At 33.9% G+C, this 13,286-nt stretch overlaps 1 protein-coding gene across 1 annotated transcript; it reads right to left on the reverse strand.

Annotated features, from left to right (window-relative positions):
- Positions 1-10,822: 10,822 nt before the first annotated feature.
- On the reverse strand, positions 10,823-11,916 carry LOC106471864 (innexin shaking-B-like). The gene has a single exon (XM_013932489.2). The coding sequence runs from the start codon at positions 11,912-11,914 to the stop codon at positions 10,823-10,825; it is 1,092 nt and encodes a 363-aa protein (XP_013787943.1). The 5' UTR covers positions 11,915-11,916.
- Positions 11,917-13,286: the final 1,370 nt, after the last annotated feature.

A 13,286-nucleotide genomic window follows, 5' to 3' on the forward strand; every position in this document is an offset into this window, starting at 1 on the left:
AAGTATCGTTATAGTGACCTAAGTATGGTTATAGTGCCCTAAGTATTGTTATAGTGACCTAAGTATCGTTATAGTGACCTAAGTATTGTTATAGTGACCCAAGTATCGTTATAGTGACCTAAGTATCATTATAGTGACCTAAGTATTGTTATAGTGACCTAAGTATTGTTATAGTGACCTAAGTATTGTTATAGTGCCCTAAGTATCATTATAGTGACCTAAGTATGGTTATAGTGACCTAAGTATTGTTATAGTGCCCTAAGTATCATTACAGTGACCTAAGTATGGTTATAGTGACCTAAGTATTGTTTAAGTGACCCAAGTATTGTTATAGTGACCCTAAGTATGGTTATAGTGACCTAAGTATTGTTGTAGAAGAGCCAGAATTATTTTAGTGACCCAGATGTTGTTGTATTGATCTAACTGTGTACATTGTTTCCTGTATTTTCATGCGGATGCCTCTTGGCACGTGCCATTGTTACACCTGTAACTGTTGAAACTGCTATTTCCTTAGGCTCTTGTATTAACAATGTTAAACGATAAGAATTATTCTCCCACAAGATAGTAATAGTTAAAAGTATTCTCCCTCATTATTGCCAAAACCATGTAAGATATTATAAATACGAATTGGTTGTTGGCGCTATCTGGTGGCAAAAATATATATTAGTAAATATGTAGCAACAATGAAGCATTGGTGGTTGGCGCTATCTGGTGGCAAAAATATATATTAGTAAATATGTAGCAACAATGAAGCAGATACAGCGAAAAGCAAGTTTGACAAAACGGTGATAGAACCCGTTTCCTTGTATCCAGATTATAGCAAGTCCAAAGTTTCGTTTCTTTCTCTCTAAAGTCTAAAGAATAACATACACATATTTTAGCTCACCAATGACGGAGTGAGTATTTGTAGCATAATGATAAATTCAGCTAATGTTTAGTTTATTCTAATGATCTGTTTTTTTTTCATGAAACTTTCAAAGTAGAGAATCATTCAGCAGCGTCCAGCTATCTCTCGATCATTGTCACATTAAGTTAAAAACTAGAGATACCAATTAACTGGTGAAGTTGTACGAAGCCACAGTGCAAGAAACAACAGTGGTTACTTACTTTGACATTTACATACCGTACCTCGAGCGAGAAGAAAATGGAACTGTAAGTGTATCGAATGGCGCAAAGACCTCAATGAAAATTTTCGTCACGTGGCAGAAGCTAGGGTTAATGATTTCTGTCAGAGATGTCGATCACTGATAATTCGATTTACCTTCATTATTTAACACTAGGAGGCTTCGTTCAACGACACTTAAGATTGACCTTTATTATCCAACCTGAACTCTCAATTGGATACGTACAATTCTAAACTATGTATGTAACCCTCAACTGGACACCCGTGGCTCTCAATTGGATACATGTGACTCTAAAAATATATAACCTTCAACTGGATACTACAGTGAGCTTCAATCAAAAGCTTTCTTTGACAATAAAACAGCTTCGAGCCGTTTCACCTTCAACTGGATACTACAGTGAGCTTCAATCAAAAGCTTTCTTTGACAATAAAACAGCTTTGAGTCGTTTCACCTTCAACTGGATACTACAGTGAGCTTCAATCAAAAGCTTTCTTTGACAATAAAACAGCTTCGAGTCGTTTCAGATAAAGTATTTATTTATTATTTTAACTATTCCCCCGGTGGGACAGTGGTAAGTCTACGGGCTTACAATGCTATAATTCGAGGCGCGATTCCCTCTAACTTAAAACATTGTTATTTACAAAGCTGCAGTTAAATTGTGTATAATTTTTGTTGCGGTGGTCAAATGTTATTTTTATATTTACTGTGGTAACAAAATTCTATTTTGTATTTATCACAGTGCTCAAACGTTAATATATCTTTTTTTACTGTAGCGTAAACAAGCTTTACTAGAACATTATGGTATCCTTATAGACTCGAAACATAAAATACAATTTTTCCTCACCTTTACGAATTTATGATTACGTAAAAATGAAAATCATAAAATTCTGTATATTTAAATGGGGGAAACAATAAGTGTTGAATAGTCTGATAAAAACTGATGAAACTACTAACCATAAGAGATACTTTCTTCTTATTTCAAGCCCCCCCCCCAGTGGCACAGCGGTATGTCTGCGGGCTTACAACGCTAGAATCCGGGTTTCAATATCCGTGGTGGGCAGAGCACAGATAGCCAATTGTGTAGCTTTGTGCTGAATTACAAACAAACAATCTTATTTCAAGATATTTTATGTATAAATTGGTGGCTGGCGCTATCTGGTGGCAAAAATATATATTAGTAACAACTTACATTACAGCCTGTATGCGTAACGTTGTAAACAACAGGTTAGGCCTATAAGATACTTGGCTGTGATAAATATGGTAAATACTGAAACAGATATATAATCAAGTTCATACAGCAGTTGTTTGTAAGAAGAGATATTAACCTTCTAACTAATCCATATTAAGTTATCTGTATTCTGTCCACCGGTGGGAATCAGTTCTCGGATTTTACCATTCTAAGTCCTGAAACTTATCACAGATCTTCTGGGGGAAATCATCCATTAGGCTATACCGTCTCTCGTTATTTGTTTTTGTAGTGGTGTATTCTTGACACTGGAGTTAAAGGTGAACCTTAGGACAGTGAAAACTTTCATATTTAGAATATGAGCTGGTTATTTAACAAAATAAATTATTATTGATCAGCGAATCTTGGTAACAGCTGCGATTCTTGTGCACGAAATCCAAAAGAAAAAACACATATTTAAAATATCCGCTTCATCTTCACAATTACTATCACAACCTCAAAAATCAAGATGTTTGTTTGTTGTTTTTTTTAATTTCACTCAAAACTATTCGAGGACCATCTGTATAGTCGTCCATAACTTAGAAGTGATAGGGAATGAAGCTAGTCAATACCACCCACCGCCAACTCTTGGGTTACTTTTTTACCAGTTAATAGTGGGATTAAGCGTCACATTATAACGTCATCACGGCCGAAAAGGCGAGCATGTTCGGTAAAGGGATTTGAACCTGCGACCCGTAGATTACGAGTGGAGTACCCTAACCATGCCAGGCTCAAATCAAAGTATATTAATTAATAACATTGTGCTTAAAACCTCAAATATATGCTCTTATGTTTGTATTATTCACTGTTTCTTTTTGTTCTATATATATATGTGTATGTTTGTACCATTTTGACGTCATATGTCATTGAGACGCTCCCTTCACCCCTCACACCCAATACGATGTAGACTAAAAAAATAGACGTTCTATTTTTATTTCTTTAAAGAAAATTTGAAAAACTAGAAACCGTTTTGGGCCAGAAATTTTGAAATTTGGTATAAAGTGTACCGATAGCAGAACACAGTTGGGGTGTGTATGTATGTTTTTACGTGTGGGTGGATGGGAGACTTTTTTTTTAAAATCTAATAGGGAAGCATTATGCGGAAGGTCGAAAAACGTGCCAACCCGGTAGAAAACAGCGACTCGATGAAACTGGTGCTTGACTAAAGAAAAAACATTTGTCATGATGGGATTAATAATTATGATTCTCCATCAAAACGGTAGAAATACTTAACCCTACTTAAACGATTCAACAACTTATTGACACTTAACCCAACTTAAACGATTCAACAACTTATTGACACTTAACCCTACTTAAACGATTCAACTACTTATTGACACTTAACCCAACTTAAACGATTCAACTACTTATTGACACTTAACCCTACTTAACCGATTCAACTACTTATTGACACTTAACCCAACTCAAACGATTCAACTACTTATTGACACTTAACCCAACTTAACCGATTCAACTACTTATTGACACTTAACCCAATTTAAACGATTCAACTACTTATTGACACTTAACCCTACTTAACCGATTCAACTACTTATTGACATTTAATCCAACTTAAACGATTCAACTACTTATTGACACTTAACCCTACTTAACCGATTCAACTACTTATTGACACTTAATCCAACTTAAACGATTCAACTACTTATTGACACTTAACCCTACTTAAACGATTCAACTACTTATTGACACTTAACCCAACTTAAACGATTCAACTACTTATTGACACTTAATCCAACTTAAACTTGTAACAGGAGAATATTCTAGTCTCCAGGTGGGACAGCGGTAAGTTTAGGACTTACGATAATCCGTGGTGGACACAGAGATAGCCTTATGTGGCTTTATTCTAAGACAAATAAAAAAACTGAGAACATTCTGGAACTAAGGTAGAAACAACTAGACACGATGTTGGAACGTGCTCTTTAAAAAAATACAACACGTTAGGTTATTCAATAAATAAAAAAGCTATAAAATGCTTTGCAAAAAAAGTATAAAAAATACATAAGTAGAAATAGTAAAAAAAATGTCAATTTGAAATTAATGACTTTCAGGTATGCCAAACAAGTAAGTTTAAATCGTTTAATTTCGTTGGCTTTAAAGGATTTCATTCATTTCTTGATTTTATTTATTCCGGTTTTTCAACATGTTCTTTTATATAAATCAGAATTTTTAATATGCGATCGAAATCAGTGTATGATGTGTATGTTTGACTTGCGATGTTACAATGTGTTTTATAATATTTTTTATTTTAATATAAATACATGTAGAAATAAATCACTCTGTGGATGATTTACAGCTTGTTCATGGTCGTAAGTTTTAGAAAACACATTGACTTAGTTGTTTCTACTTACAAGAAACTGACGTAGAATCAAGTAATAAATATTGATGACGTAAAAACAAACGTGTTAAAGAGGAACAACCCTTATTCTCATAACTCATGGAAATAGATTCGATATTAGAATATCAAATAGCGTTATTTCACACATAAATCTACCAAACAACAGTCTTTCATACACGATTTCTATCAAATAGCGTTATTTCACACATAAATCTACCAAACAACAGTCTTTCATACACTGATTTCTATCAAATAGCGTTATTTCACACATAAAAACGTTTTTTCGTAGAAATAAATGTATGAATTTTATGAAATACTTATTGTTTTGATTCATTCCTATTGACAGATGTTAACTTTAGGTACCTCTGTGTATTGCACGCGTGTTTATGAATTTGTTGTTGTTGTTGTTTGGTCATACGTCTGTTGGACGTGTGCACAATAAACTGATTATTGACAAATCACAATAAACTGATTAAGTGACAAAGATTAAGAGACATATTTACTATGCTTAAGGTACTGATGCTTTCTAATCCCGCAGCTCGAAATAAGTCCTCTCAAGGAAGGTTCTTTTAATAGGTACACTCAAGAGTAATTAATCATAATGGTGTTGGCGCCATCTACAGTCGGTTAGTAGAAGTTCGAATTAAAAAATACAAACACGACAGATGTGAGAACCGACTTTTTTCGTGAGCTGCTCTATTTTTCAAATACGCCGTAACTGATGTAATCGAGGAGGAAAGTTTAAGGCAGACCACAGGTAAAGGTTAAGGCAGACAACAGGTAAAGGTTAAGGCAGACCACAGGTAAAGGTTAAGGCAGACAACAGGTAAAGGTTAAGGAAGACCACAGGTAAAGGTTAGGGAAGACCGCAGGAAGACGAATAGAAACAGTTTAAATTGACGAACCTTTACGCAACTTTTTTTTTCTTCACTAACTTGACTTGATATCATATCTCTGTCTCAACATAGAGAAGAAGAAAAAATAATGGCTGCTCTCAAAGTATTTTAAAGTGTGCTTCGTGCGGGTTTAGATTCTTCATGACTCATGATAAAAGAAAATAAATAAAACCCGAATATTTCTTTCCTTAGCATGGAAATGTGGGATAAATTGTAGGTCCATGGGCAAATAGCAGGAGTTTCAAAGTTATTGTGATATAAGAACATTTATTCGGTTTTTAACCCCCTCTTCTATCATCATCTTCCATTAAGAGTCAACCCCCCACGTAAAGAACAAATATTTTATGAATATAACTTTCAGAATCTTCTCAAACTAATTATTGTGTATTTTAATTTTTTTTACCAATTATTTACAACACGGTAAAGAAGACTGTATATCATGTAAAGAAGGAGGTAGAGGATTCTCCAATCCAACAACGTCTTCTAGAAGATTCTCCAATCCAACAACGTCTTCTAGAGGATTCTTCAATCCAACAACGTCTTCTAGAAGATTCTCCAATCCAACAACGTCTTCTAGAGGATTCTTCAATCCAACAACGTCTTCTAGAGGATTCTCCAATCCAACAACGTCTTCTAGAGGATTCTCCAATCCAACAACGTCTTCTAGAGGATTCTCCAATCCAACAACGTCTTCTAGAGGATTCTTCAATCCAACAACGTCTTCTAGAGGATTCTTCAATCCAACAACGTTTTCTTATACTTTTCTTCTTTCTATAAACACCCATTTGTATGTGTTTGGTCTTGATAAACCTTCCGGTTTATTTGACAATCAAAATAAACCTATTTTAAAAGATATCTAAAAATAGGCTTTGATCAAGTACGTGCATATAAGTGGAAATAAATGATCCCATATTTTCAACACTTTTAATGCTCCTTCTCCAAAAGTTTGGTTATTTTTGTAATCTGAAAATTTCAAACAGAGACATGCCTCGCACTTAAGTGTAACTACAAGCTTCCTTTCAGATCAACATATAAAGGTTTTACAATCGTCCTTCTAAATCAGTGGCAAAGCTAAAACTTAGCCATTCTGTCATTCTGTTCCAGATCTACAATCCTTTCTTCAGCAGTATACTAGCTATACGAATACAAGTCCAGGTGTCGAAACACTTAATGTATTTTTCGTTGTATAAGACGCACTTTTTTACCCCAAAATTTTATGTCAAAATCTGCTTGCGTCCTATACACCGAAGGTATGAATAATATATATACGATATACACAAGCCATGTGTAAATATATTTAAATAGGCATGCATAGTTTAGTTCAGTTGAATGTGTTATTTATAACAATAGTAGTTTTTTTTCTTTTAAAAACATAACATTTATAATGCTCCCTAAATAATAAAAAATAAATTACAGTGAAAGCAATGAAGATTTTGTGGGTTTTAAACCAAACTAAATAACAGTAAACCTTTTTTTGATTTACGGTATTTTCTTATTTTGATGTTTTGAGCTCTTTTGTGTATAAGACGCACTTTTTTACCCCAAAATTTTAAAGTATCAAATTGAATTTTTGTTCAATAAAAATCTTTCAAATGCGACTGTAGCCTTTTCCCCCCAAAACTTTGTCTTCAAAATAAGGGTCCGTCTTATACACCGGTGCGTCTTATATTCCGCAAAATAACAAACACGATGATTACTGTTTTGTTTAATTCCCTGTGGCGAGTAAAACTACCTAAATCTTATCCTAGGGTTTTGTTTAATTCCCTGTGGCGAGTAAAACTACCTAAATCTTATCCTAGGGTTTTGTTTAATTCCCTGTGGCGAGTAAAACTACCTAAATCTTATCCTAGGGTTTTGTTTAATTTCCTGTGGTGATTAAAACTACCTAAATCTTATCCTAAGGTTTTGTTTAATTTCCTGTGGCGAGTAAAACTCTCTTACGATACGTAACTGAAGTCCTTGAATGTTTGGAAATTGGTCTCTCTCCCTTTTGTTGTTGTTTGGAAATTGGTCTCTCTCCCTTTTGTTGTTGTTTGGAAATTGGTTTTCGGGAACTTCCTCCAAGTAGATTAAAATATTCAGGAATTTATGCAAAGTAAAATTTAGCGTTAACTAATTATGAGAAATTAATCACAGTATAACCTACATCGTTCAAAATATTGTACGTTCACAATCACAGTATAACCTACATTGTTCAAAATATTGTACGTTCACAATCACAGTATAACCTACATTGTTCAAAATATTGTACGTTCACAATCACAGTATAACCTACATTGTTCAAATGGTTTGAAATTTTCAAACTTCCTGATTATCTGTTCTTACGTCATGTTTTGTTCTATCTCCTCAGTGGCTTAGCAGAGCCTGAAAGGTTATAACGCTAAAATTTGGGTAGCTTTGTACTTAACAAAGGTTTAGGTTTAAAAGAATTACACGTTTAAGCACTTAAAGCTTCTTTGGTGTTTAGGTTTAAAAGAATTACACGTTTGAGCACTTAAAGCTTCTTTGGTGTTTAGGTTTAAAAGAATTACACGTTTAAGCACTAAAAGCTTCTTTGGTGTTTAGGTTTAAAAGAATTACACGTTTAAGCACTTAAAGCTTCTTTGGTGTTTAGGTTTAAAAGAATTACACGTTTAAGCACTTCAAGCTTCTTTGGTGTTTGGGTTTAAAAGAATTACACCTCTGTCTCTCTGTACCCTGTCACGGTGACAGAATGAACTTGAATGAGTCACGAAGTTGGTGCCAGGTAATAACATATGATTATTAAGAAGTGAATGTAAAAGAAATCTCAGGTTAAAACTTTCAGAATAATCTTGGTAGGAATGAAGTAAGTAAAGATATTTTTACATTTCTCTAATACTGTCTGACCTTACTTGCCCTAACACCCACAACCTGGTCCACCCTAGAAAACTGTTCCAAAACACAAAACAAATATGATAAATACAACTTCTAACCAATTAAAAAACACCGAACAAATATGATAAATAAAAATGCTAACCAATTAAAAAACACCAAACAAATATGATAAGTAAAAATTCTAACCAATTAAGATAACACCAAACAACTACGATAAATAAAAAAAGGTGGTATAATTTCACATTTTCTGTCTCTGGACCGAACGCCAGAAGAAAGTCGTACAATAAGGATTTAACGAAGAAGGTGTGAAGTAGATGACTGACGAATGGCACGTGCTTCAACTTCTAACCAATTTTTTATTTATCGTATTTGTTTGGTGTTTTTTAATTGCTTAGAATTTTTATTTATCATATTTGTTTGGTGTTTTTTAATTGGTTAGAATTTTTATTTATCGTATTTGTTTGGTGTTATTTTAATTGGTTAGAAGTTGTATTTATCATATTTGTTTGGTGTTATTTTAATTGGTTAGAAGTTGTATTTATCATATTTGTTTGGTGTTTTTTAATTGGTTAGAATTTTTATTTATCATATTTGTTTGGTGTTATTTTATATGGTTAGAATTTTTATTTATCATATTTGTTTGGTGTTTTTTAATTGGGTAGAATTTATATTTATCATATTTGTTTGGTGTTTTTTAATTGGTTAGCATTTTTATTTATCATATTTGTTTGGTGTTTTTTAATTGGTTAGCATTTTTATTTATCATATTTGTTTGGTGTTTTTTAATTGGTTAGAAGAACATTCTTTATTACCTTATTCAATCACCTTCTTATTTTTACAAAAAGTAAAATCTAAATACATAATGTATTACCATGAACGGAACAAGCGCTTTTGGAAAAAAGTTCCATATTTTTTTTAACGTCTATGTGTTTTTCAAGAGATATTAAATTTTAACTTTTAAAAATTCCTTCTACTGACTTCTGATGTTTCAAATTAAAATAGTTTACAAAAGGGGAAATATTTCTACCTGTTTTTGACACAAGACAGTTTAAGACTATTTTCAATTTTGTGACATAACAATATTTGAATTGCATTGAAAACTTCATAATTTTAATGAAACCAGCAAGTATCCAGAGAAGTACCCATAGTAACTGATGGTTGACAAGACTTACAAGCAAATCGCGTATGTTTTACGAAACTAGAGTTTACGTGACTTAACAGCGAAATAATTGGCGCCCATTTCTTAAACATCCTGCGAGCATTTCATTGGTACACAAACATTTGAAAAATATGCTTTACTATAGTGAAGTGTAATTGAAAATAAAAACTTAGGGTTACTGTGGGCTACAAAAATTATCACAAAATACAAAAAACATTAATATTCACACACATTTCTATAGACTACATTACTGAAACCATTTAATTACTTCTTCTGTAAACATTTTTACAGAGACATGTAATTTTTTGAGGAAATAATTAATCAATGATTGCTGGTCTTATTACCTAATAAGGCTTAACACCAACTAACTAGTCTAATTAATTTGAATTAATTTTCGTAATAGATATATGTACATAATACTTAGAAAGTTTCTGTGGTCTAATAAATTATAACACACTGTCTCAGTTTCACTTTTCAAAGAAAACTTTGAAAATGAACAAGATATCTGCATAAATTAAAAAAATTTATAAACAATACAGCTTTTACACATCAAACGTTTTCTTAACTTTATGTGAGCAATTTTTGGAAGAGTCTGTACAAACACAGTAAATAAAAAACATTTCACTAAAATGAAGTATTAGTTGTCAAACTCGTGGAAGGGTTAGAGCTTTTGTTATTTAAGTAATTCAAATACTGATCCAAGTTACTTGATCATTTTGGAGATTATTGAGGTTTAAAAATTAGCAAGATCTATTAATATATCTATCTGGATATTTCTATTATTTCAGACCAATTCGTTTCAGTAAATATATCTATCCACACGAAAATGGTTAAGAACTGGTTTAATCGGGCGTATGATACTCATTGTAGTCAATCAGTTTCATTCGTAGGTTTTGGTTTCAGTATTGTTAACAACAACTGTTAACCCAACACGTCTTTTATCAAACTGCTGTACTGAAACTTGATCAACAAAATATATCTGAAAACAAGATATTTAGGCTTTTGTATTTACATTAGCAGCTTGGAAGAGTTCGAAAATATAATACTTATTAAAATGATAATAATCAGTCTCTAAAAAATTAAAATATGTAAATTTTACACGAACAGTAAAACAAATACATATCTATTAATAACCTTCTCTATCGAAATAAATACTATTTTATGTATCAAATTAAACTCATCAAAAAACATTTACGGACTTAGTCGCTACGCCGTTGAGTCTTTTGGAGCCCTCGTTAAGCGATTGGCCATGTCTGCTACAATCTCCTTAAATATCATAGGATCAATGTTTTGACCGAGCATGTAAATTAGGAACCAGTCTCCCAGTGATCCCCTTCGGACCACCGTGTGGAGGTGGTCAAGATGGACGGTCCGGAAGCGTAAATTTAGATAATAAACCCTGACGGGAGGACAGACAACAAGAATGATTCGACTCACCAGGACCATGCCGGTCATCGCTGCAAGGACGATGAACCAGAACCACAAGAATATGTAGATCTTCTCATTAACTATGTTTAGAGGAAGAAGGCACATAGCATCGTGAGTCTCGAGGTTTCCAGAGGCACCGTATTTAAATAATTTACACTTAGCCACGCGAGGAAAAATCCGGATCATGGGATCCAGACGATCTTCTTGATCCATTTCGGAGAACCGGATCACTTCCAGACCATAAGTTAAAAACTCGCCATCAAAAAACTTATCCATGAGAAACATTTGACCAACAACATTGGCAAAGGCCAGGGTTTCACAGATGAAGTAACGAGCAGCATACCAATCGTGGTGGCGCTGGCTGGAGGCCAGATAATCAACCAGAAGCTTCTTCTTTTGTTTCTTTTCTGCCTCTCCACACATTCCGACGTCCAGATCCATCATCAGAGCCTGGATTTTTCCCCCTTCCCACAGCTTCCATAGCCAGCGTGGAATGTAGAACAGAGCAGCTTGAAAGAACAGCATGAAACACACCCATTGGTAATACTTATGATACTTCAGTTTATCTGTGGATTCAGTGTTCGATCCTATTCCCGGATAGGGAATTTCCTTCCCCACCTTCTTGTTATAGGTATTGGGCATTGAGAAAGTGGTGTGAATCCAACAATATGTGTTTACGTAGGACTCCGTAACCTCTCGGCTTTTCAGGCAGTCAATGGGATCTCCAACAAATTGTTTCATAGACACTACAATGGTGAACATCAACAATACAATCACGGTAATGGTGTAATGGAGTCGAAATACAGTGTTGTCGATCCTGACTCGGCTGGTCTTCAGTAAGCTCTTTAAACTCCGTATGACATCCAACATGGCGACAGATTCTTAGCTTTCTACAGAGGCACATAAGGGCCAAAGAACGAAAACTTTACTACAAAGATATGACCAATGTAAATATATATATATTTGTTTTTTGTATTCCAGTTTATAGTTGGACACATTTTGATATAAAATGGTCTTCCCTGCTATATCATCTCGTGCCTTTGCCGTTTGGTCAATATCAAATGCTCTTCTGGAAATTGAAACAGTTGTAGTGTTTAAAAACAGTAGAAGATTAATAACCAAGTTAAATGAAACTTGTCGCGGGTCTTCTTCTTCTGTAGTAATAACAGTTCAATAAAGTTCGCTAGTTTTTTGTGTTTTTTTTTTCACACATTAGTTTACTGCCAATACCACAAAACATCGACCCTTATGGACATCCGAATAATTGGAAAAAAATCTGAAATGGCGAACACAAGAAACTATTTTACAAGTTGCTGGTTATCAGAATAATAGAGAAAAAGTCTGAAATGGCGAACACAAGTAGCTCAATCATACAAGTATTAAGTATCATATAACAACTGCGTTCAACATAAGAAGTTGAGAATCCCCAAAACTCCTAAAATGGCGAACACAAAAGACACAGTTTCCTTATCTTTTAAACATCGGAACGATAATAAAAAATTACTGTAATGGCGAACACCAGAAGCTTTTTCACACACACACAAGTCTTTCGTCTGAATAATTATAATTATCCTGTAGCGGAATGATGCGTGAATAATTGACACTTATTAACACTAAAACAAACAAAAAACGATGTCTATTTCAATCGGTGGATCTTACTTGTGCACGTGGCATGACATTTTGTGAAACAAAACCACCAGGATAAACACTACCGTAAACAGTGCTCTACTCTGAGAAAGACAGGAAACTCCTAAGATAATGGCGTGGGGTGCTCTCTACTCGAGTCGGTTCTATATTTAGTTTAGAGAAGTAACTGGCTCCATCTTAATCCTGAGGGCGTTCCTTTGTGTTTAGTTGTTACACCAAACTTCTTGTGTTTAACCTCACGACAACCAGCTATTCAGGAAACAAACCCCGGATGTAAACGTAATGACTCTTTCTGCTCGTAAAAGCTACTGGAAGCGACTACGAAAAACGTTTGGAAAATGCGATATATATATATATATATATAAAGAAAACACTTCATTCGACACTTTTCTTTCTAGACACACTACTGTTTAAGGTTGCGATACTAACGCCCTCTATGGTTGGTAGATTTTGCAGCAAGAAGTGCTAAGTTGATGTTTCTGAGATAGGAGGCGCTCAGTCTACGTCCATCTTAGGTTTTTTTAAAACAGTTTTCATCTTCGTTTGAATCCATCTTAAACGATTGAAATGTCCACAGTACATAAAGAACGTTATC

This window comes from Limulus polyphemus, unplaced genomic scaffold (assembly GCF_000517525.1).
Source record: "Limulus polyphemus unplaced genomic scaffold, Limulus_polyphemus-2.1.2 Scaffold4914, whole genome shotgun sequence".
NCBI classification, from domain to species: domain Eukaryota; kingdom Metazoa; phylum Arthropoda; class Merostomata; order Xiphosura; family Limulidae; genus Limulus; species Limulus polyphemus.